Source organism: Camarhynchus parvulus, chromosome 4 (assembly GCF_901933205.1).
Source record: "Camarhynchus parvulus chromosome 4, STF_HiC, whole genome shotgun sequence".
Classification (NCBI taxonomy): domain Eukaryota; kingdom Metazoa; phylum Chordata; class Aves; order Passeriformes; family Thraupidae; genus Camarhynchus; species Camarhynchus parvulus.
The window spans coordinates 17,344,952-17,371,572 of record NC_044574.1 but is presented as its reverse complement, the minus strand read 5'-3'; the positions used below and the strand labels follow the sequence as shown (position 1 = coordinate 17,371,572).

Sequence of the window (26,621 nt, the reverse complement as noted above, 5' to 3'; positions counted from 1 at the left end):
AATAACCTCAAGGAAAAAAATAGGAGCCAGAGATGAGAATGAGATTAACATTTTAGAGCCTTAAAAGGAGATTATATGGAGTACCTAGAATTTGTAAAGAGGAAACAAAATGTAACTTTTCTTTTAAGAGGACAAGAACTTAAAAGGAAAATTTATTGAATCATTAATGTGGAATATGAGGTAAACAGTAATGACATATTTGGAAGGTGCAAATGTGGGCTAGTGTATTTGATTTGATTTATTTTTACTGTGCTTTCCTCTTAAGACCCTGTTTTAGCTTTACATGTTAATGGGAAAGTGAACTGACACTCAGACTGAAAGCATATATAAATAATACACAACTCACAACATTCTAGTATTAAATACCCAGAAGTGTAAAATCAAAGAATATTCTTGCTTATATATTGACTAGATATAACCTAAAAATAACTGAAGCTCGCACATGCATTTTTGTATGAATAAAAATATATAGCTTCTAGAGTTCTGTTTATATTGTCCTTCAATGTGTACAGCTTTCAAAGAAAACCAAAAAAAGCTGACAATAAACTGCAGATTACATTTTTCTTTCTCTACATGGTAGCCCATAAGCAATAGTTTGTTAATGTTACAACTTGCTATACTAATTTAAAATTATAATGACTTTTTGAATAAAAGTAGAAATACCTAAACTTCTTGATAGTTAGCAAAATTTTTTTCTAGTCAAAAGACCTTAGTAACCTGAGTAGTGGATACTGGACATCATTCATGCAATTTTTTTTTAGTCTTAGAACATATATTTTAATTAACAGAAATATCTAAAATACTTTTTTTCTTGAGCCTTCCCTTCACTTTATTGTTGTGCTTTGTATAGCAATGAACAGGATTTATTTAAATTTTTAGGATGTGCACAAGGGTAAGCACTTTGGCATTACCTTGGTTATGCATGTGCTGTACAAACATTCTTTAGAACGTATTCTTCACACTGGGTATCCTCTTGGTAATCACATTAATAAACACAGGACAATTAGTTTTATACAGACTATCTAATAAATCAGCTGGGATTTGTTTCCCCTGATGTGTAGCCTGGATAAGATCTTCCCAGGAAAATCCTGAATAGCCAGTAATGTATATCAGAGTTTGGGGTTCAGCACTTCTAGGTTTGTGTGCTGAGGCAGAAAAAGCACTGTTTTGTTTCTTAATCAATAAAGAATACATTCTTCCTGGCTATGGATCAGGAGTTTGGGCAGTGCATATCTCCTTGACAGCGCTGTATTTTGCTAGCTGGCGGCACTGATCATGCTGATGTGTATTTCTTTAATTTCTATTCTCACTTTCAGTGAAGATTTAATTAAACACTGGTGATGCTTTAGAAGGGGAAGGGGCAGCGTTTCTCTGATAATTGTTCTTTCTAATGCAGAGGGCAGTAGTTTTCTGACATGCAGCATTTAGCACGTGAAAACAGATGTCTGTCTTTAGCAAACTGTCATTTCTGAAACTTAACAAAAATGTTGCTCAGAGGAGCTGGGGAAAGGCTGTGGAGCTGGGCAGAACTGCAGCTTCTGGGTCTGGGAGCGCCGGAGCACTGAGCGCTGATAGCAGCGTGCTCCCTCGTGCAAGTTTCCAGAGAGCTTTTCCTCTTGGCACTGACACAGCCAAGGCTCCTGCTCGACACAGATGTTCCTCCAGCAGCTCCCAGTAACCCTGCTGCACGGATACAATGTCATACCCAGAGGTTCGTGGTCCACCTCAGCCTTCTAGGAGGACTCGCTACTGATGAAAGCAAATGCTCAGAGAAGCATGAGATGCAGGGCTTTATCTGATATTTTATCTCAGCTAGAGTGGCTGCTGAACTGCCACTGCTTGGTATAGTGGTGCTTTACACCACTGCAAATTTCTTCAAAGCAAACTCTTGGTAAAATCCTCTAATTTCCCTCTGATTGCAAACCGGTGTGAAGACTGGAATGATTTGCCTGTTGGAAGGATGTTGACTCTCGAGTGGGAGTCGGAGGGACTACAAACAGTGGGTATTGTTGTGATTATATTTGCATCTCTGAAGCTGCTTCATTTGCTGGGACTGATTGATTTTTCAGAAGGTAAAGTGGTCACTCACAGTTTGTGCTGTTTGTAGGTTTGGTGTCTGATCTGCTAAAATAGAGAGCATCAGCTATAAAAACTGTGAAATGAAAAAAGTGAAAGTAACAGATTAAACACCCTGGTTTGCTTCTGTTGCTTTTGCTTTGTTATTGAAAACAGAAGTAGATGCTAGCCTAAGATTTTTATTTTGCAATGAATTTACAGCTGTGAGACAATGGTCATTAAAAAAGACTAAAATAGTGAACAAAACACCTGTCAGTTTTCTTTGAAAGCTGTTCAGTGCTACTGAACTTGATAGATTTTAGTTCAGTTCATGTTTAAAAAATGCTCTGCTCTTCTGATTTATGATGCAGTTAGAGTTTTTTTTCTGTATAAGTGTCTGTGTTTTAAAAGTCTGTTTCACAGCTAAATGCAATACACTGTTATTACAGGATGAGCTTTAGGATCAAGCCTGCTGTACATCTTTTAAAAAAAGGCATAGATGCCAACATTAAATGTGTGTATTTAAAATATATATCATTAATATATGTTTTAAAATTCCTGTTGCCTGCTCAGAATCTTGTCTGCTCTCTATTTTATGGGTCATATCATTTCATCTACTCCCAAAGAGGGCTTCACATTAATTTATTAGGACTTTTATTTCTATAAAAATGAGGGGTTTTCCACATTTTATAAAAATAAGCTATTTCAGGTCAGTTATAACTGAGATTTTTTGCTCTCAACTTTTCAAGTTTTTCACAAAATGTCTACTCAGTCACTGAAGCCCTTGCTCAAAAAATACTTGCATTTGTCATTATGTTTGCTCATGTCCAAACCAATCCTTTTTGCTGGGTAACTGCTTTCAGTCAGAATCACACAACCAAGGGGAACACTCCAGTTTTCTGAAATATTAACTTTCCATCATAGAATAGGATCTTTGATGGATGCAGATTCACATAATCACCTCATAAAATTGTTCAGAGTGCTGATAACATTTGAAATCTTTAGCACTTATATAGTTACTGAACTACTGAAATTAATCATCTTTCAAGCTCTGTGTGGTGAGAATATACATTTGCTTTGTTACTATATAATGGCTATGGAATTACTTTTTCTGTTCTAAACAATGGGTAATTTACTCCTCACAGCCGGGCTTACTTTTGGGTTTTTTAATACTCTGGATGTGTAATATTTGCGACATGTAAAAAATCATTGTGGTTATGGATTAGCTTCAGCTTTATTACATATGGTAACAAATAGAGAAAAAAGATTGAAATGCAATATTGCTTTTTTTTTAGCATATGTAGAGTTAGAGCCTTTTCCTGATTTCTCACTGGTATTGCCATTAAGTTTGTGGGAAAAGGTTTTATGTGATTTCAGATTTATTAAATCACTTTAAAAAAATCCTCCTGGTACAAATTACACTGATGTTAATAATAATTTCGAGATGATCTATCAATTGAAGCACACCTTTTTGTTCTAATGCACCCATTAGTGTCATGGCCTTTCCTCACATGATAATAATTTCACTCAAAAGTACCCAGCAACATAAACCAATCCCTAAATGTAAAAAGATTAAAGTTTGTAAGGTAAAGTTGATTTATTTATAATTGCAGTGTGAGTTACTCTGGTGACTTGAGGGATTTCCTGTTCCCCTGAGGCTGATATTGCTAATCAGCTTTTCCATGTTTGGGTACCACCACTACATTAAACAATTCTGCCCCAAATGGTTAAGGAATATTTTTTATGGTGTATTCAGAACTAGTGATTTGTTGTTCATCTACTGAATGCAAGGAAAGGTTTTCTGTTCAGATCCAAGTAAGAGCACATTTAAACTGCCAATGTTGGTCTGGAAACCAAAATAAGCAATGAGTCCTCCCCATCTACCACACACCGGCAGGTTATGGGTCATATGCTGAAACAAATCTATTCCCATAATTAGGCTTTCTGATTCCTTAACATGCTTAACATCCCTGCTACATTGATTTATGCTGCAAATGTCACTGAAAGAAATGACAGCATGCCTCATGTTTGCTATTACAGGGCAGAGAAGACAGATAAAGGACAAATCCTTAGTTCCGAACTTGCTGCAAGTCCGCTGGTTTTAGTGCAGTTATGGTGGAGAAGAGCCTGACTTGCCCTCATCTCCCTGAGAAAACAGGAGAACCCAGTCAATCTGCTTAGTTTTACTGAATAAACTGAGTCATAGAATTTACTAGGTTGGAAAAGACCTTTGACATCATCAAGCCTAACCTGTATCATTACAGTGTTCACCAATTGGCAGGACAGAGAGAAACCTGATTTTATTCTGTGTCCAAAACTAAGGACTATGTTATTCTGGTTCATCCATTCTCTACTTTCCAATAAGTAGAAAACAGGCCAGAATGAAGATAAAGCTGGCTTCACTGGAGGCAGCCAGCTATTTCAGTTAAAAGGACAGAATTGAATCAATACAACTTTTGCTAGGAGAGATTGAAACTCCCCTTTCGCTCTCCTTCCATTACTTTGAGAGTGGTTTGACACTGACCATTATCTTCCCTCCAACTTCCTTGCCTGGAGCTTTTTCTGCTGGGCAGCTTCACTCCAATGCTTTTGTTTTGTTACTCAAGCTGGAAGGGGAGGAGAGGAGGGAGGTCAAACTGAAGCAATGGATCAGAACAGGGCCAGGCTTAGAGGGAATTAATTTACCAGAAACTTGGAGGTGAGAGAAGGCAAAACGAAGGATTCACTTTGCATTTCTGTGTCCAGAACACCTGTCAAGTAGTAGCTATGCAGAGAGATTATCTAAACATATGTGAGCAACTTTTTAAAAATCAGGGAACTGCATAAGTCAAAGTCTTTGAAAGGACAAACTCTATTCCTTTTCCTACATCATGCATTGATTTTATCTTGAAATAATGTCTCTTACAGAAATGTTTTTCTTTTATGTGTGAATAGAATCAGTGATTATTGCAATCTTTTTAGAGTCCTTTATTTTCTATCTGTAATAGTCTCCAGAGCTATCTGGAGCTATCTCTAATCTCTAACAGTCTCCAGATCTTGTTGCTATCTTTCAAATGCTTATTCAGATATAAATGTCATGTTTGGTGTGTGAATATCCTATGAACTCCATGTTTTTTTGGTTAGTAGGACTCACAGGTGTCTATATGTCTTTAAACTCAACATCAAGGACAGGTAAGAATATTTGATCCTTAGTTTCTCCTACTGTGATGCAAAGAAAAGACCAGTTCACTTGCTGTTATCAATGAACATATTTGGCTGCAAAGTCAGCTTTGTGAGTAAGTAATTTATTGCTTTAGCTACAAAGTGGAAATTGGTTCAGGGGGTAAATAGAGGTAGTTTTTAATAGAGGCAGTTTTCTGCCTCAGGATGTATCTTCTCTATGCAGGTACAGAGAGATCTTTTTTTTCTATCTAATCTAATCTGGATGGACAGAAGCCACCTCCAGTCCAAAAGTCATGTTAGTGAATTTATCTGTTCTGTCACACAAACTGCTAAAATGTGGTCTCTTTCATAGTTCAGATATTAAAAAGCACAGAGAAGATGTTTGGTCTGTCTGCCACCATCTGTGTTAACATGTTGTTAGTTACCCTTACAGCTCAGCAAAACCAGTAAGGTTTAAAGTGTTTTCTTAAGTGCAGTATGACTCCCACCCTTATAATATGGGGAAAGACATGCTGCTGAGAAATTCTCTATTGCATCATATTCTCTCCTTCTCTGCATGTGGCTGACATGAATGATCCTGATTTGAATGCCCTCTCCATCCACTTAAAGCTGTGTTACAAGTCCAGCTTCCAACAGTCTCCTATGCTGCTCCCTCTCCTGTACAAATTCTCTCAGCCAAATGGGGTGCAATGTAGCATAATTCCACAATGAACAGAAAGGCAAAATTATACCATGCAGCAGAACCTGTCCCATTGCCTTTTCTCAGCAGCTGCTTGTAACACCTGTTCTCAGAAAGATGCTCAGTTAGCATGTGGTGAAACGACCACCTCCTACTTGTCTTTTTTCCTTTCCAGACAGTGCAGAATTGACAAAACTGCTTTATTCTGAGTAAACCAACCCTCCTTGTAAACCTTGACAGACATTCTGGATGCAAGGTCTCTAAAGGAGTCAGTCTATAGAAGTATCAATACATTGCACAGCAGAGTTATTTCAGAAGACCAGATGTGAAACTGCATTCAGTTGCTGCTTGAAATCCAGCCTTGATCCAAATAGATGTAAAAACTGAATTTCAGTACTTCAATACAATTTCAAACTGTGAATTTCAATATGCTCATTTATGTAGATACTTTTCTCCATGCTTATGTTGGATGAAGGCAGGCTGTGAAACTTGAAACCTGTGACCATCTTAACACCCAGCCTCAGGGTAGTAGGTGATGTTCTATTTACCCTCCACATATCCTCAAAAAGTAGAGTTCTCCAGACTTGGAGAATGTTTATGTTTGGAAAGCAATGTCTTGATTAACCTTAACATTAGTATATTGAAAGTGAATTTTTGACTTTGTTTTGCTTTCCTTTTAGTTCAGTGGTTTTTCTATCTGGATCTAATGACATGATGTGCAAATTACATAAAAGTGTAAAGTAATGTGCTTGGTAAAGAACAGCAAAAGTCCAATTCATGTCAAAATTAGAGAAATCAAGCTTTTATCAAATAGGAATAAAATTGGACAATTTACATAAAATTTTTGAGGAAGGGCTTGTTGGTTTATGAAGATCTTTTCAACTGCTTTCCATGGACGTCTTCAGGGAATATCAACATCCAGATCAACTAAATCACTGTGGAATAGGTCACTTTAGACCCACATCTGTCTGAATTAAAAATCTAGATACTGTGTGAAAAATTGTGAGAAATATTTAAGAGTTGTTACAAATATTGCCAGGAATATTTCTGTCAGGATAACACATGTCCTGTCTCTTCAGATGGGAGTTCACAGATCCCATCTGGTTCAGGATCATACAGATTATTTGCCTTCTAACTTGGGTAGGGCTCCTTTTGGCCACACTGTTCTAGGAGAACCCTTCCCTTCATTAGATCTTCTGCTTTGTGGTCTTGATTTTTTTTTCAAGAAAGTATTCATACTAATAAGCATTTTAGATTGACTATGTGCAGGTAGAGAAATTTCCCATTGTATTCATCTTTGCAAAGGTAGAGTTGCTTTTGAGCATCATTTGAAGCTTCTGTAATTCTGAGTATTCATCTGAAGAAAGTTATTTATCCAGATATGTCTTGGCTGTTTCTGGCCAAAATCCATGTATTTTGAAAGGAATGGAGGTATTTTCTCCCAGAATATAAATACAGTCACCCAAAATAAAGGTTGGTGACATATATTTGCTACCTGCAGCAAAGTCTGCATCTAACCACCTTGCATCTCTGAGTATGGATACCAGGAGCTTCCTACAGAGTGCCTGGATTAAGCATTTTCCCTGTGCACTCTGCCACTGCTCCGTGCCCAGACTGCTTTTAAAATGTAGCTCTGGATGAAATAATTCATTTTAAGATGACAAAAATTTGATATGACAAAATACGCTTCTGAAAAATAACTACACTTGTTCAGCTGAGTATAGGTGTGGAGAGAAAAGCATTGCCTACTCTCTAATGTACTTCAGTGCTGAGAATCTAGAAGGCCTTGCTGTTGGAATAAGATATTTGCAGACATGAATAATCATTGCCTAAAATTCTATAGAACAAGATTCAATATAAACAATGATGGAATGACTGAATGAAAAAAAATCCATAATAATGTACTGATTAGAAATAATGCAGTCATCTTTGATCTTTTGAATCTTAAATTATTTGTTCAATTTTTGAAGCATTTTTTGATCAAAATTCTTTGGCCTTTTATATTAATGAGATATGTGAGACATTCAGTGATTTTGTAGGGATTTATGTATCTGATTATGTGTAGACCTGTTTGAAACATTGAAATTTGTGAAGCAATTGAATCTGTTCTAGGTAATGCCAAAATAATAGCATAATTTGGAGATATTGGGCTACAATTTTATTGTCTAGTATGCATTTTAGCTCATAATAAAAATACTTACAGAATTACCTTGGGGGAAAACTGCAAAGGCAGCCATAAATCTCATTTTGCAGTCTCATCTGTATATCTGCTTCATGTTACTAGGGCAATATGAAGAAGCACAAATGAGACCATTCTGTTTATAGAAGTGAAATATGCCCTTCCAAAGTGTAGCCAGTGACCTTTTAGATATAGGCCAATAATAGCTTGATTGCATGTGTGCATGCATTTGTGTATATTTCATTAAGAAAGAGGAATAATCAAAAGTAAAAACTTTGTGTACCAAATTTTAACACTAAGTAGCTTTTAACAGAGATCACATGAAAACAATTATAACATGGAAGGTCTGATATAGGTACAAATAGGTCAATTTAATGTTTCCTTTTTTTTAAAAAGCCATTACTGATCGATGTTTGTAAATTATGCCAGTTCTAAATAATATATATTTTCATGTTTAAATGATAGGATACAGTTCAGATTGATTATTTTATAATTGCTTGTAAGTAGATGTATAGATTCCATATATGCGTTTGACTGATTTTTGAATATATATAGATGAAGAGCCCTTGACTTCTTCTGATAGATATCTGCCCTTATTTTGAGAACATTTTCAGTCTTCCACTAATCACTCAAGAAAGAATAAGTTACATCATAATGAAAAAAATCCTTGTTTAGACAACACAGCTTTCATAAATTAGAAGGAAGGATATTGATCACTGAAATGAGTCAAACCAAAACAAAGTGCAACATTTTAGTGACTGTTTTGTGATGCTCCCAAAGGAGGCTTGTTCCATGCAGCTAAAACTGCTGGACTGGAAGTGACAGAATGGAACTAGAGAAATTTGAGAAAATATAGTTGAGAAGAAAGGGCAAAAAGAGTCTAGTTTGCTTAGTTGTCAACCACCAGATGAATAAGTAGCAAGGTAAGGAGGGCCTCAATTTTTTTTTTTAATAAAATAGAAAAGTTAGGAAAATAATTAGGCTCATGAATTTCAGAGAATTAGAATTCTCTATGTCATGTTACATTTGAGCATGTACTCCTGAGCAAGGAGAGGAAATGTAGCATTCCCTGCTCAAAACCAAATTCTGTATTTCTAGGTGATCTAATGGGAACTCCTTACTAAGCTGTGATTCTTCAGACAGTTGTAGTGACAGAGAGGCTAGTTTCAGCCTAGATACGTCTCAAAAATGCAACCATAATGTTTAACCTGTGTTTTAGCAGTTTGATCTGTATCCTTCTCGTACTATATATATTTTAGATTTCTTTGTTTCTCAGTAAAAGACAGTGTTCTGGGTTTTGCATGATGAAATTTGAGCTAAGGCAAAATGTGTATGTTAACATTTGTCTTGCAAAGTTATATTTATGAAGAAATTATCTGAATTTCTTCCTTTGAGACAGTAACAGAAGAACATGCCACTTCATGTGAAATAACACTCCTGGGGAAAGGCATCACTTTCTACAAGTGGTAGAGCAGTGCTATTCTTTATATTGACATACTTACTGCTTGTTCCCTTTTATAAGAATAGTTGTGTTTAATATCCTTAGACTATTAGCTAACCTGCAATCAGCATTGCCCTATATTTCTTCTGTACTTTGAATTGTATATAAGTTTCTTTATTATTTGCCTGTCAGGCAGGTACCAATTGTCAGCAACTTCAATTATATAATTAAAAGAATCACAAATAAATAGATAGCTGGGTTGGCATTCAGGAACTCTCATTGTGATTTCTTCCCTTTTTAACTGTAAAAAGTGTAGAAAATGGTAAAAATTATACTGGTTAACTCACGGGTTGTTGTGAGAATGAGTAGGTTGAAAAAGTGGCATCCAGTGCTAAAGTGGTGAGGCCATATGATGAATATTGAGAGACAGACATCAAGAGATTTCTCTTAATCTCATTGTCAAAACCCAGGCTTGAAACTTGAACGTGGTAAGTGATAATAGCTTCAAACTGTTGAAGCATTTTAAACCACAAAATCACTCTGAATCTAGATAGAAAGGTGTTTGCATTAGTAGGTATCCAAGACTTCTTGTTTTTTACTAGTAATAGCATGTATTTTCTTGTTGAGAAAGCAGGTAGTCTCATCTCATATTCCCATAGAAAGCTGGTTTAGAATAAATTACAGTAAGATTTTGACTGTAGCATAGTGAGTACCTTATGTTGTACCCTTATACATGCTCTGCAGTTACAAATGCTTCATATTTTCTTCTTAATAGAAACCTTGTTGTTTCTTCTTTGCTTATTATGAATAAAGTATTTGTTTGAACACATAAGTTTATATGTATAGAGAAGTGTACACTCCTTTATGAGATACATAGTGCATAGAATGCATTTATACATATATGCAATGAAATATGCATGGGAAATAATTTTAGGTTTAAAGTTATGGTGTACTAAGTACAGGTAGATGAATTTGCCATATTTCACAGGTTGAAAATTAAAAAAATACCTTAGATGGTTGTTTTAAATATTTCAAATACAGGGCTTATTTCTCAGTCTCTTACTCATGTGAATAGTTTTTAAATACAACAAATTTGTAATAAAAATGCATTTTTAATTTCAGCATGAGGTGTTTTTTTGTTATTAAAGGGTGGCATTTTCCTATGGATTCAATTTTCCCCATACATAAGAAATAGAAATAATTTGAATTTAAAATTCCAAACTAAATTATAAATAATTTGAAAGATTTTTTTCTTAGTTTAATGTTGTATATAGGGTTTTTCTTGTTATATTTCAATAATGATGCTCTGGCAATAAATTTTTCTCTTTTATATTTCAATAATAAGTATATGCCTTACGTTGCTTCAGTTCTTTCTCCCTCTGGGCAGTCTTTTTTCCTCATTACTGAAGTCCGTAAATGGAGCCAAATCAGTTAACTTGCAATAATAATTTTGGGATTGGATTCAGCCCCTGATGCTTGGGTAGATCAGAAAACTGTAACTTTTCTACTTGTTTTTCTCAGTCAAAGAAGTCTAATGCATTGTAGCAAATACAGAGCTTCTAGTGTATAACAGAGATTTACATATGCCCATCACTTTACTCTCTCAGAATACTGAGCACAAAACAGCATTCCAAATATAGCAACCAACACAAAAGTGTAGGCTGTTTTTACAGAAGCAGAGATCTGTGTATTACCAATAGATGGATGCTTCATTGTGTACCCATATATTACCATTAATTTGTGCTTCTTGCTTTTTTCTGAATGGAGACAAAATTGCTGAAAATAATGTCATTAAAAGCTTTTATTCAGATCTCTTTCATCCGTGCCAGGTTAAACTTGTATCTCATAGATGAACACTTGAATAGAAGTATCTGAAATATTATAATTAAGTAAAATCCTGAGTAGCAAATTCGTGCTCTTATGAATTTTATTAAATGGTGCAATTTGGTGTTATTTGTATAACAAGATACAGTAGTTGCAACAGCTCTATTGGTGATTATTTTAAAAATTAGATTTTTCTGCCTAAAGGCTTTACAGTTCAGGGCTATTTCTCTTTGTGCTACTGCAGAAGTGGCCAGAGGAAAGGCTGGCAACACAGGGAGCAGCAATCTTATTTTGAGTTCTCTGCTGCTGAGAAGGAACAAGTAGCAGCAGGTGAATATTTATGGCAGCTCATACTTTCTGCACTCTGCATGGTATCCCAATCCGGGATCGTTGATGGAAGGGAGAGAGAGGAGATTCAGTGCAATGCCCGCATGAATAGGAAGCAGAACAGAGTGGGTTCTCCAGTCTGCTGGAGTGTTGAGGAGGTGGCAAATGAGATAATATTTTCATGCAAGAACATGACTAAGCATGAGAGGTTGTGCTGTATAGATAGGTCAGCCATGCCCAGAGCATTGCAATGGATGCACATTTTTAAGGAGGGCTTAGAACTGTAACAGGTTAATTTGTTAATCACAGCACGGATTGTGAAGGACCTGATGATGCTAGCAGCCTTTTAAGAGTGGATAAAAGCAAGAACAAACATGGAGTGGGGGAGGGCAGATACAACACCAAAAAATTAAACTGTTTAGGATTTTCTGTGCTTGCCATTTATCCAGGGAAGTATAGTTATTCACTGTACTAGATGATAAGTGAACACTTGAAAACCAACTGGTTTTGAATAAAGAAGCCTGGCAACGCAGGACTACAAATGAAGATGCTGGGTATTATAGAAGACTTGAACTATGAGTTTTGGGGCAGATCTCAGAGGAAACTTTTTAGCAGAATAGGCCGTGGCTCTCTAGGCTTTGTATGGGTCCAATCCAGCCAGCTCGAACCCAAGCCCAACATGGACTTGCATAGACGAAAGGATAAAAGACGAGAAGCGCTCTTTCCCATGCGGAGACGAGTGTCCAGTTTATTGGCTTGGGGCAGGACACTGCCAGCACAGCAACCACCCAGGCAGAAAACAGGCTGAACCTTTACCTGCAGTGGGTTTTATACCCCAGGGGAGAGGGGGCGGGGAAAGAGGACTGTGGCCAATGGGATGCCACTGGGGAGGGGCGAGGGGAGGGGTATCCATGGGGCACACCACCAGGTGTGTAGAAAGGAGTGCATGGAGAGAAACCATGTGATGAAGAAGGGGGAATAATCTACATGACGTACCATACTCAGTACAAAATTCCCATCATCCAGTAAAAAACAACCAACTAAATGAACTATTTAGTGCAATACAACATTAGGCCACATCAATTCAGTTCCCAGATATTGATCTTTGTGACCCAGTTTAGACAACTTCATTTGAAAATATAGTTTAAGCACTAGTGATTCCTTAACATAAAATCCTTTGCTTTTTGATGTGTTTTTGTGTTTTTTAAGTTGTATGATCAATCTCTTCATGGTGATGTATACAGACACATCTAAATCATGTGGTTTGATGTGAAGTGTAGCAGACTCAGATATCCAGGAAGCTGCTTGGAAAGTACATTAAAATACTTCACACTGAGAGAACAGTTTTTATAGCCTTGGTTTATGAACAATCTCCCTCATTCATGTTTCAATAAAGACTAGTCTTACCCTGCAGGAAGTATGAAGCACTATTTAACACCAAGTGATTCACAGTGTGTTACTACTGTACTACACAGTTGTACATTTCTGAGGAAAAATTAACTTAATAATAGTTTTATTACTTTAATCCCATGATAACTGAGTTCATAAATTCTTGCTTTGCAATGTATTTGAGAATGGTTAAGAGAGTGTAATTTTAAAAATTGTTGGAACCCTGTGTTATCTCCAGCTGTATATTTTAAAAGAAAAGTAATATTCATATTTTCTGTTGCTTTCCCTTCAGATGTGGTCTTTTTGCAAAGCATTTCTCTAAGCTGAAACTTTAGTTCCTCAAAAATTATATAGAGGATTTTTGCTAAAGGTCTTCTTGGCTCTTTATGCAAAGGAGAAAGAAGAAAGTTAACAAGTTAGAATTGAGTTTTTCTTATTTTTATGTTTATGTAGAGAAATTGAAAACACAAATTTTTCACGGAACTAAAACTCAGGAATTCATGGGCTGATAAGGATATAGTAAACTGACAGAATATCATAAACCTTCACCTGACTTAATGCTTTCTGATTACCTTTTTTAATATCCATTTTACTATTTGATAAGTATTTTACACTTGAATCATGTTGTTCATTCCCAATGCTTGCAAAAAAAAGGAGTAAATCTCTATATTCTTACCCTAAATGTATTCCTTTAATAGAAATTTATCCTCTTGTCATCCTAAGTAGTTTGCACTTTTCAAAGTGCCTGGAAGGTTTAAAGGCAGACAAAAGTGCCAAACTCTCTTAAAGCTGGGATCCAGAGAAACTCAATAGTGGACACATTCTAACTGAAAACATTCATGTGACAGCCCATCTCTTTTGGAATTTTCACCTATGTCTGTCTGCCTTAATATATTAGTAGGGCAGAAAGCTCTTTAAAAATAATTTTACTTAGCTAGTACATATGTTAAGACATAGAGGGGTGTTTAAGGCTTAAAAGTAGATAAAAGTTGGGTATCTGAACTTCCTGTCCTTCTATAAAGACATAAATTGCACTCTGGTGTTTCATACTGACAGATATGTGTATGTTCCCTCTGTCACATCTTCTTTTCCAGTTAGTAAACATCCTGTTTCCAAAACATTGCTTTACAATGACAACAGAGGGCAACCTGAGTTATTTGTATATATGGTGGTTTCATGATAATTAAAATGGGCTCCAGACTGGGTATATTTTGGGGAAATCATTAATCTTCCTTGAATTATCATATCTTTAAGTGTGCAAATGTCCATTAGGTGTATGAAATTAATCATGTAAAATGATATATTGCACAAATTAAGGTGGTCATACTCTGTGTGTAATGAAGAAGGCAAATACACTTCATATTTGCTTTCCATGGTGCTATGATTATGTTCTTGCAGTAGATGTTGGGATTTTTTAAAAACTATTTTTGTCTGCAGATAATTTTTTATTTTATTTGTGAATTTCCCTGCACACACACATTGCACACCCTTAGTTCCCCACCACCAAAAAGGCTGGTATGTGATCATGTTTTCAGCTAATTCAGCTTGTTTTGTGGAAGATCAGCCAGCACGAAATGCTCAATGACTGAATTTCACTTAGAGTCTGTCAGTTGGTGTGTTTGACACTAGTCAGCTATTTGTCATTCAACAGGATAGAAAGTATCTCTGAAAGTGCTGTTTTAAATTAGAATTGAAAGCTTAGGTTTTTTCACTTCAATCACCACATCTGTCATCCTGCAGTCCTCAGAAATGCCATGTTTGTCAAATGGAGGGAGAGGAGGATGGGAGCAACCTCTGGGTAGCTCAGTGTTACCTTATTTCTTGTCTTCTGAGTAAACCAACACCTTACAGTCCAAGTTTTTATACTAAAGTGAGAGTTTTTAAAAAATGCATTTCTTGATGTTATGGCAGCAGATAGTGTTTTATTTCAATCAATGAATAAAATACCATTTGTTGATGCTAAATATTTTATTTTTTTTTCCCTTACCCTCCTAGAACTAGTAGGACATTAAAAATTAAATGGCAAAAGTGAATTCAAACTTTTGTGGTTTACAACCATTGCTAAAGGGGACAGAGTCATGAGAAGGACTGGACTGGGATTAGCAAAAGTGATTCTCCTTCAAAATTATTATGACTATATGATAAGGTACTGGATTATGAAGGTGTAAATTTGTGATATGCAGTGGAAGTGTAATAGGCTTAAAGAAGGAAAGCAGGACTGTTTGTCAAATGTATGTCAAAAATATCACATGACAGTCCCACAGTTTAAGACTATATTTCAAAAATCTATTTATAATGAAGCTGAGTCAAAATGATCTGAAGGTTGCTTACAGAGCTCTTTAATGGTGATTTATTTTGTGGTTGTACATTGTAATAATGAATAACAAAAAGCTGCCTAGAGCAAGAATGATCTAATATTGTAAATGTTAGCCATCAAGACAATATTTGTCCACAAATTCTTGAAACACCCCTAGGGACTCTAATTAAAAAGGAGGGAAAGAAACTATGACTAATTATTTATCATCACAACTAAACTGGAGCAATTAATTGAAAAATAATGGTAACTGTCAAAGCAAATTGAAAAGGTACCATTTCTGCCAATATTTATTGGATTAGATCTTCCTGTTTTCTCTGAGTTGGGTACTGCAGTGGTGCTGCCTTGTGTTCTGATAGCTGTGTTCACAGGCTGGATGGACACAGCAGCCCTGTCCTCATTTAAAGCTCTGTCTGACCTCACCTTAACCTTTATTCTAACACTGGCTCCATGGGACAGACAGCCTACCAGACCGCTGCCCTGGGAGCTGTGGCTACGACTGTGCCTGTGTTAGCAGGGTATGTTGCTCTGGAGACAGACAACCTCTTCCCTCCCCTTTCCCTATGTGTATTTAAAATACACTCAGTGCTATGTACACATCATCAGCAAAGCAAATTTCAGACAGCAGAGAGTATGAATAATATTTTCAGTGTAATCGAAATGAACTTCAGGCTAAAAAACCTCTCTCTTATTATTCCTTCTTCAACAATATTTTAAATTAGGTTAATGCACGCTGAGGCATTTTACCTGTCACATTCAAATGAAAGCAGTGAACCATATGCTGGCTATTTTTCTGAATACCTGTTTCATGTGAAAGCTATTTTTTATAAGAACACACAGTTGTGATAGTTCACAGAGTACATTTATAATGTATAGTTACTCAGGGCTTGTCCTGCATTTTCTGCCAATTTCCATTTCTTTATGAATGGAAATTATATTTTTCAATTATATTATTCAATTATATTTTTCATTGTTAAAGCTATCAGGTGTTTAGAATACATAAGAAATGCAGAGCGTGCCCTCCCTGTTGCTATCAGCAAAACAGTGCTCTTCAGACAATAGGAATAAATTACTGTTTTTCAAAGAGTAGAAAGGTCAGCTTCTACCTCTCTGTTCTTTGCAGAGTGAAATTGTCTGCTTGCTACTGTTAGTTTAATAAGACCTATTAATAATAATATAGAACTTTTTGGCTAGGAGAAGAAAATCAAATATCAAAGGACTTTCAGTCTCCTTTTCAGATGATGCACAAATTTATCCATTCACAAAATTGCATTATGAAAATGAGACACAAAATATTAATTGCCATTTTGTTTTGGTTATGTTTTTCATTTCGTTTTGCCTGGTTTTGTTTGCTTGCTGGTTTTTTTACTGGCACATGGGTAGTAATTGAAAGACATCTTTGGTTTAAGCAAATCCCGTAGGCAAACTGCTGCATCACAGTGGCTGACTGTTTTAATAGTTGTGAAGAAATCTACCTTCTGGGCAATTCATTTGTAGTAAAATCACCTCTAGGCTTGTTCTGCAATCCTAAGCTTTCCTTGATCGCATGCTAGCAGAGAAGAATATCTCAGCAAAGGCAATTGGTTTTGAGACCCTCTCTGCCACAGTAAAGAAGTGATGTCTCCATTCCCAGAAGAGGAATGGTCTGGAGACCTTATGTAGTACTTGGACTGTTACCTACAGCCCAAAGGAAATTAATATCTCAAAATGATGATTGCCTGCTGCATTGAAAGCACGTAGAAATGTGTTTTTCAAGGTTATCTATGAGTTGACTGAGCTGCAGTGCTTTTCATTTATTCAATACTTTATTTGTTATTACGAAACCTCACAGTCTTCTGTGCTAAGGTAGTGTTGGATTTTTTGTTTGTTTAAAAAAAATGAATAATTAAAGTTGCTGACCAAAGTACAGATATTCACCTTCTTTTAAATACTGATGGATTTACTGGTAATTATACAGATGTAGCTAAATTTTCCAATTTATTTATAGGTGTTGTTCACTGAAAAAAATATCCAAGGAAATGGACAATATTGTGGTAATTATATGTGGTGCAACTTTGACTATCTCCACAAATAACAGAGATAATTTGATATACGATAAATTTTTTTATACAAAAAATTTGTATAAAATTGAAAAATTTTCTAGTGAAAAAGTTCTAGTTCTTCTTTGAGAAGGGCCAGACAAAACTGATTGATTTAGCAAGAAACAACTTTTCCCTTGGAATAAGCTCCTATTGTTTCCAAGATAAATGTTGAAAAAGCTATACAAAATTGCTGAGAGGAAAAGGAATATGAACGATTCTACTGAAGCAGTCTGCATTTTTCAGGCCTGGAGGTTACTCTAGCTACAGCTGCCAAGGTAGAAGTTATCTTGACTGCCAGGCTTTCAGTTCTTCTTTAAAAAGAAAATTTTTATCAGTAATATTTGTCAGTGAGCAAGAGAAAGCTCATCTATTTGAGAGAGAACTCAGTTACCCTCACTCAGGGTCAGCTAAACTTTGGAATTTTCTTGTAGCCAAAGGTTCCAACCTAACTTACTAAAAGAAGCTTTATCAAGCTTTAGAATGTGAAGCCATCATAATTCCCTTGTATTTAGATCCCTTTTGGTGAACAAGTAGATATTCATCATTATCCAGCTTTTTAAAGACAGTAAATTCTATTTTTTTCTCCTCACAAGTTGCCTGATTGCACTAAAGGTGCCACCTTATGTATTTCTGAATGTGTTTCCATGCATTACAGGAATCGGTGTAGAAAAGAATAAACCAAGACTAGGATTCATGTCCAGCTCCTGGCTTTGTGAAATTGGTCTGATCTGCACAGATCTGTTATGCCTGCAATGACTGGGGTTAGAGATTGAGAAAGTGTTAGAGACTGATGTAGAGAGTATAATTGTAAAATTTTCCAGCACTGTTCTTCCTGTATACTTTAAAAACCCTTGTTCAAGGAGAAAGGCTGGATGTCAGACTGACATTTTCAACTGGGGCCAGAGTAAACCAAATATGAAATTCCATATGCTTTTCTGACCAGTCTTTATAAAAATATTTTGCTTGAACTTTTACTGCCAAATGAGACCGTAACATTGTCTGCCCTACAAACTGGTTACAAAGGTTTTCCCATGGCACTCAGCTGTGACTTAGACACTTTTTAGGAGTTTACAACTTCCTCGCTTGAAACTTCCTGACTGTTACATTTCTAAAGATACAAAGAATTTCATGCTGCAGGATGCTAGGCACATTTCTTCTTTCCAGGAAAACACGCAGGAATGTGTAAATTAAAAGCCAATTATTTCTGTTAAAGTCTCAACACTTAAAAATCAGTTGAGTAAACTGTTTAAACTTAGAAAAAAATGAAAGGTAGAATAGAATCAGAGAAATTATTACTTGGTAGGGTCAAATACATGATTATCTATTCAATCTAATTTATGGTCTTGGGTTTACCAAGAAAATGATCAGTAGTGAAGATGACAAGTATGAGTAAGCATGAGTGAAAATCAACTCAGAGACTTCTCACCAGTAGCATGGGGTGTCCCTGTATTATGGCACAATAAGTAAGGGAAGTTTGCAAGACACATTGATTATAAAAACCTCTTATTTAAACCCAGTCTGATGTTGCTTCCAATGTACCCAGAAATGTACATTAGTCATCGTTATAAAATCAACCTTTCCCAACAATTACCAGAATGATACATGGATACTGCTGTTGTTTCATGGACACAAAAAAGCTCTGCAAATCCATCCTTGCTATTTCTGAGTTGAAAGACATAAATAAATCCTGCAGAGCTCTGAGCACATGGCTGTGCTAGAGATGAGGTAATGGCTGGATTGCTGTGGAAATTTATGGACGTCCAACAAACCATGTTAAAAATGTACTGTATTAATATGCAGAGTCAGAGTGGCTCTTCCATAGCAAAAATCAAATTAGGTAATGGAATTGTTGTAGGTTACTATTGTGCTCTTGTTGGTACAAAAATGCTGTCTAACTGAGGTGATTCTTCCTGTTAGAGAATGTAATGAAGTATGTGGGCTCTCTACGGCTGTGGTCTGCTGTGGGGCTAGGGAGGAAAGTAAGGAATGCCTTCAGAATGGCTCCTGGCTTTTTTGTGAGTCACTCTGACAGACTAAGGAATGCTTAAAAAGAAGTATTATCACCTCTGGAGCAGGCATGAGCAATTACTAGGTGTTTTTGAGGTGCTACTTTGTTATCACTTCTGAAATTTCTCTTCTACTATATTTTTTTTTTTCTGAATCTAAACTTTCCTTTTCACTTGTGGAAGGTTCATAAAAATCTCTCACCCCAAAAATTACTTGCAGCATTTGGTTGTACTTAAAGGCTTAATGACAATGATTTCATAAATACTGGGATGAATAAAAGAATGTGTACTACATTTATATATTCAGGGTTAATGAAGGTTCACTGAAAATAATAGGTACTTGTCATTCTGATCTTTCAAAACATATCACTCTGGTGTTTGTGGTATTGTCACTAACATTTTGGCAGCCTCAGAAGCTCATGACAACATCATATCAGTCTGTGCCAAAGGGAGCCTTCATCTGGATAAGGCCTTACTCCATTTCATATCCTTGGCAAACCAAAACCCCTTTTTTTCCTCAAAACTTAATTAAACAGAGTTCCATCTGGTGGGACTGAGAAGGGGCATGTGCATATCATTTCTTGGTTCTCAACAGCTGAGGACAATTGTTGAAATTCAGTGTGGGTAATCTTATATTTGGCAGAACCTTAAGCAGTTTTGGCATCTTTGACAATAAATTCTTTGAGGAAATGACTTCTAGCTTGCCACTCTTTTTTTTTCCCCGATGTAATTTCATCAGAATTGCTATAGGCAACTTGAAGACTACTTATAATCTTAATATTACCAATCACAGATGAAAACCCCTTTAATTTCATTATTAAAATGTAATAATCCAAATTAACTGGGAATTATGAGTCAGGAGTACATAAATGAAACATTATTTTACAGCTGAATTGTAGATAAATGCAAAAACCTCACCTACATAAAATATAAACTTGCTATAATTAGCCATCTCTCAAGGCTTTGTATTTTTCTATTGCTATATTGTCACCTGCTTCTGTTAAAATGCTGTCTTAGAAGAAAATACCGATGTGGGAATCACAAGATACTTTCTCAGATTTAGAAATTCTGAAGATTACATTCAACACCCTGAAAGGGTTTCTCATTCCCATAAAAGGGCTTGAGTTCCACATGGAGAAATAACCCTTCTGCAATGGAAGCAGAACTCCAGAGCAGAAGTCTGGCACTTCTATCAGAACAAAGCTCTGATAGAAGTGCCAGACTGCCTGGAATACACTTGAGTATGCCACAGTTTTGGATACACTTGAGTTTTTTATAGGAAAAAACCTCCTTCTCTGAACTGCATAATTTCCTTAGATTCCATCCCAAACAAATCACAGACAATCTTATTTATCCACTGTTTATTCTGAAGGTGGCTTCTTTCAGTGTGCCATGTTAAAATTGTATCCCATTACTCCAGCAAGCAGATTGTCCAAAATATATTACAATGCATCTCCTATCCTTTCCACAGGTCCTATTCTACATGGCAATATGCACTTCTTAAAACATAAAAATGTGCTTTGATGTCAGTATTTAATTAGTAGCCTTGGGTGTTTGCAATACTCTCTCTTCAGCTGGCTATCAGAGATACCATAGAAAGTAATATATTTTTATACAATTTCAGCTTGCTCACCAAAAGGATTTGCAGATTAAATCTACTTTTCAGACTTTTTGGAGCAACAATTACATCTCAAGTTCTATTTCAAGGTGGAATAACTGATAATGTAAAGTAATTTCAAAATTTTGTCTGATTCCCTTGGAAGCAGCTTCCCTAACAGTCTGTTACAGAATAGTGTATTAATCTTAACACCTATTGGGTTCAGAACTTCTTGATACAAGTATATGTAAAATTCAGTCATATGAACTTTATCTCTACTTGCATGGGGTTTTGTCACTTTCCTTGTTGGGATGATTTTATTGTTTATTGGTTCATTTATCCATGCAATCCATTGTACAAAAACATTGATGTAAAACTTCCCTTCTTCCCCTGTTCTGTAACATGAGATCAACAACCTGCTCCCTCTCTGAGCCTCTAGGACTTAAAAGTTGAGTTAAAGTTAAACCTTTTGTGTTTCTCCATTTCTAGTAGAGAAATTCTTACCCTCTTCTACCATAAACATCAGCTCTCACTTTCCATCTAAAAATTCCTTTATGTCATCTCTTTTAAACTTGAAGGTGTTATGTCTTCTTGAAATTCCTCGCTGGAAATGGGGGTCCATGTTACTGATCCTTTCTTGGACGTCTGGTAGTTGTGGAGGAGATTTTTGTAGGTTCACAGCCTTCTCACCCATTGCTGTTTTAATAAGGACTTTATCTGTGGACACTGAGAAACTTTCTGTAGCTCTGCTCTAAGTTTTTACAAATTTCTGCTCTTGCTTTGAATTACCTCAGTCATTTCATTTTTATATCATGAGCAATTTAATTTTTTTCTGGCATGGTTTAATGAAAACTGTCATTTTCAATTTCCCCTCTTCATCTTATGCCAACATTGCTGTCTGCTCTCAGATCAGCAACATTCTGGGTTTTTTGTTGTTGATGGTGAGATTTTTGGGTTTTTTTGCAGGGGATTTTTTTTTTCTAGTATAAGAGAAAAGACACATAGGGCTCACATAAATTCTAATGCCCTGTTAAATTACTGCAGATGTAAACTGTGTTCCAGGGCATGGTAGGACTAAAATGAGACAGATTTCTACTGACAATACTGTACCCTCATGCCAATAAGAAAATAAGAAAATTGTAAATATTGTTTCTCTTGACTTCTTTACTAAGTTGTATGTGTGATTTTTTGAGCCATTTTAGACTTCATAAAATATTTGTGACGTTAACTGAATTCCTCAGTAAAATGTAGTTACAGAGTTTTTCTTAGCATTAATTTTTACGACTCCTACTGTCTTTCATTCCAAGATCCTCACTGGCTTTATTACTGACTTCTTTCTATTACTGACTTCTTTTTATTACTGACTTCTTTTTTATTTCTGGTTTTTACTGACTAGCAGGTGCCTACTGATTTGATTTTCTGATATGTTCACCTCTGTATTCTTTGCTTTAAAACAATAGACACAGCGGACAAACGGAGTGTGGTTTATTGTTCTTGTGTATATCTATTATAAAACTCAAGGCTTGATGGTTCACCAAGATCATTGTCAAAGTCAGTGATGATGTAAGAAATGTATCCTTTATTTTGCAGTGTTTGGGATACCTGTTCCTGCTGGTGAAAGATACAATCAGGAATATTCTGTATTCCTATAATTTCCAGTACGTCTGTTATGCTTATCTTCACAAAAGCTGGAAGGAGATTTTTCATTGTGTCTGTTTTATGTGGTTTCATGGCTTATATCCTGATGCCAGAGCAAATTCCTTGTAGTTTATATTGTGCTCCATTTATATCTGGCTGGTAAAAAGCAGAGTTACTCTGAGTGTATGGCTTATTGAGACAGAAGATCTTTCAGTCAGGGCCAGAGACACACTGAATCTCTGAAATTTCAAAGTAGATTGTACAATAAAAAGTGGGAGAATACCCATGTCAAGCTGGAATAAAAAAGACAGTGTGAAGAGAGTTGGGCTGTTGAGCTGTGTAATTAAGCAGTATCCTATGCCTACTGTGTGAGCCTGAGGCTCTGGACATAGGAGTGGTGTGTAACTGTGTATCACTTGTTCTTTGGTAAAATGCCCCTGTGCATGTTTTACTATATTATATGTTCATGGAAATATGAGATGCTTATCTATTTTTTTTTTCTTTTAATTCTGTAAGGATTTGGACAGAAATGCTCTACTAATGAGGAAAGATAGGAGTGAACCCCTCATTGGTAGATAGACATGTTTTGTATTACCACTAAGACAAGAAATAGGATGGGATGCTAAACTCCCCCCAAAAAATGTGCAAACTGAACTGTAACTCTCAATGACTTCTTTTACTGAAGAGTTCATTAATAACAAGACTACTAAACTAAACTGCTCAGTCTAATAGTGAAAAAATAATCTAAATATTAGTTGAACATAAGACAGGATATATGTAAGGGATGCAGTCTTTTTGATATTTTCAAAAGGTTTATGACATGTGCTTTTTCCTAAAAGGTATTTGAGTTATGTTCCCTAACTAAAAGGAAAAGCTGCTTAGATAAACAAATTTGCAATTATAACAGAAAACCTGCATTCATCTAACGAGACAGCCAAAGAGTTCCTCTTAGACTGTCAGTTCAGCAAACAAACAATTTAAAAGCTAAAGCCTCAGCATAATGTACACATTTTTGGCTGAAATGAAGCTGCAGTAGATGTACAACTTTCAAAAATAGCCAGTGGAAAAAACCCCAACAGATATGTAAAATTAAATATAATTAGAAGTAGTTACAAAAAAAGAAAAAAAGGTCAACTTTTGTTGTTTGCTATGTACTTTTTCTGGTATTACCTCAGAACTTTATATACCCATAAAGATAGTACCTCATGTGAGTATTTAGACCCAACAAGCTCTTTGTTAGACATTTTTACAACCAACAGATTATTTTGCCAAACCATGATTTTAGCAAACCATAATACAACACTGTGCTTTAGTGAAGTTCACTGAAAGGTGCTAAAGAATTTGTGAATGTTGCAAGGTGCTAACTGGACAATATACCCCAAGGGACCAAGACTTAAGAAGGACTCCTGTCCTGACACATTCTCACAGAATTCTGGAGCACCCACACTGCACCAGGGAGATGGCAAAGCTTTGCCCCAGTTTCTCTCCCAAACCTCTGCAATTCACCAATGTTCATAATTAAAATTGCTTTAAAATGAAGGTCCTTGTTCTGGGTCACAATAATTACCATGGTGATTTAGGGAATATAACTATGTATAATTTCCAAACTCACTTTGAGAATTTGAACTCTGTACTTGTAACTGTGTCAGACTGAAAACTCCACTTGTACTCCACTTTCTACCTCCATATTGGGAAACAAGCTTAAAAAGGATGGTCAAGCTTCAATTAAACTTATTAATATGAAGGTATTTTTGAACAATTTTGAGTCTTGCCACATGTGATCTTTCATCATCTGAAAAAGATATCTGATGAACATGCATGAAAGTTGTAAAAAGTGTTTTCAGTTCCAGTGCTTTGGATCTGTAGAGGGAGAGTAGATGAGACAGATTTTGTGGAAGGATAAAAATTAATATCAGAGAGATAAGGAAGAACCATGCAAGAACTCACACAACTCTGATTCAAGTAGAAAGGAAAAATTAATTGTTGAAGAAATAATTTTTCACCTTTTTTTAAATATTTGATGAGATGCCTAGAGACAGGATAAAGTGTATTGGAGGTTTTTACAGGTGACACATACTACATGCTGTAACTATTGTTTAATCCAGAGGAGCTTAATTGTAAACCAAAATGTTGGTCAAACTAGTGCTCTGGAAATTGATGGGGATTTAACAATTGAGGTTTTTGGGAGAATTTGCATTGGTCATAAGGCCTAGGAAACTAGGCTGTGGGAGATCTTACCTCTCACTACTAATGCTCACTGTCTGGCAAACGTTATATCCTGAGACAGCATCTGGAGACTGAAATCCAGACTTATATTTTAACAATGTTGTTTTGGTAAGTAAACCCAAAATAGCAGCTTAAGGAGTTATCAGCAAAGGGAGATTTAACAAAACTGTGGTGATTGCTGGCTATAAAACTCAATCAAATGAAATAGGAAGGTGCAATAGTCTTTTAAGTTAGCTGGTATTTCAGAATGTGTTTATAACATCAACGGTTTCTAAAGGAACTTAATGTTCACAATGTGGTCTCCTGGGACGTTAGGAGAAAACAGTGTTCAGGCTGCTTCAACAAATCCTCAAGCAGTTATGATAGGATTTGGTTCTGGCTAGCTGCTTTTATCCTCTCTTAAATATAATGCTGATAGAACTTGCACTAAAAAATCAATGGAGGAATTTAGAAGAGATTCAGGAGGATTATTTGTTGATTTCTTTCCAGAGGGAAAACTTTAGGAAAGACATACAAACCCTTGACTTATAAGTTATGGTATTCATCTTTGCATATTTTCCTGTAGGACCAGTTATTTTCTGTAACTGAAAGACTAAATCTCCTGGATTCCCTAAGCAGTGTTTCCTTATACATTCTACAAGAACAACAGAGATTTTTAGAAGCTCTGTTTTGCTGCAGTGCTACAGCATGGTTTTTCCAGCTCAGACCATACTGTAGTTTGCATTCTGATTTCCTAACTGATACTTTGGTGTTTCTGGCCCAGTGTATCAAATTTCATGGTTCCTCCCACAACAGCAAGATGAGATAAAGGGTTGCTTTTCTCTTTCTTAAAAGTGAAATAGAGCATACCAAAGGAAGATGACTTCATTCACATCACTCTCATCTTATTTCAGGCCATCTGACTTATGAGCAGTGTTTCCCTTTCCTTTATTTCTCTAATTTTCCATACACCTCTGGACAACTCAGTCTAAACTGCTGGTGTTCTGCAGTTACATAACTAGTGACATTTTAGACTTCAACAGCAGTCTGTGATGGAGCAGGCAGCCAAAGGAAAACAGTTGTAGAGCTGTTACTGATCAGTTCTTTGTTACATAAAATAATGGGTAGTTGGAAATGACTAGTGAGATCCAATGATCAGTAATTCATTAGCAGAATCTGTATAACAGGATGGGGGGCAAATGTGATGGAAAAGCTCATGGGAGGACATAAAGCCAGGATGCTGGGCTTTTTTATTACCTCCTCTTCCATGGCAGCAGCATGGGGAGAAGTGGAATGAGGGGTTGCAGTCAGTCCATAACAGTTTCCCTTTCTAGCTCCTTCCTCCTCACACTTTTTCTGTGCTCCTCCCTTTTCTGGGTCTCCTTCCCATGACCTGCACCTCCAGCTTGGTCTCTCCACAGGCTGAAACTTCCTTCAGGAACTATCCTCCTGCTCAGGCATAGGGTCCTGCAGCCACCTCACTGCTGTCACAGCCTTGCCAGTTAAACCAAGCACAAGTGGAAATAAAAACCTGGGTAAATACTCATTCACTGAATCATATAATATTTTCTGCTGTGCTACCAAACATTGACCTTGAAACTAGATATATTCTTCATCTTACTAGAGCAGTTGAAGGAGTCCAGGTTTCATGGTACATAAAAATTTTGTTAGTATCCAGCTTCAGAGTGTCTGCAGTCATTTCATATGCATTTGTTCTAATATTC

General features: G+C 36.1%; 1 protein-coding gene across 6 annotated transcripts in view; it reads left to right on the top strand.

Annotated features, from left to right (window-relative positions):
* KCNIP4 (potassium voltage-gated channel interacting protein 4) overlaps positions 1–26,621 on the top strand; it is a 384,901-nt gene that overhangs the window by 290,845 nt on the left and 67,435 nt on the right. The window contains exon 1 of one of the 6 annotated variants that reach the window (XM_030947764.1): positions 1,496–2,072. The exons of the other annotated variants lie outside the window; for them this stretch is intronic. Within the exon in view, the coding sequence (XP_030803624.1) occupies positions 1,961–2,072 (112 nt within the window). The 5' untranslated portion in view covers positions 1,496–1,960. Of the gene's footprint in view, positions 1–1,495; positions 2,073–26,621 lie in introns of those variants that run through there. 6 annotated transcript variants of the gene reach the window in all.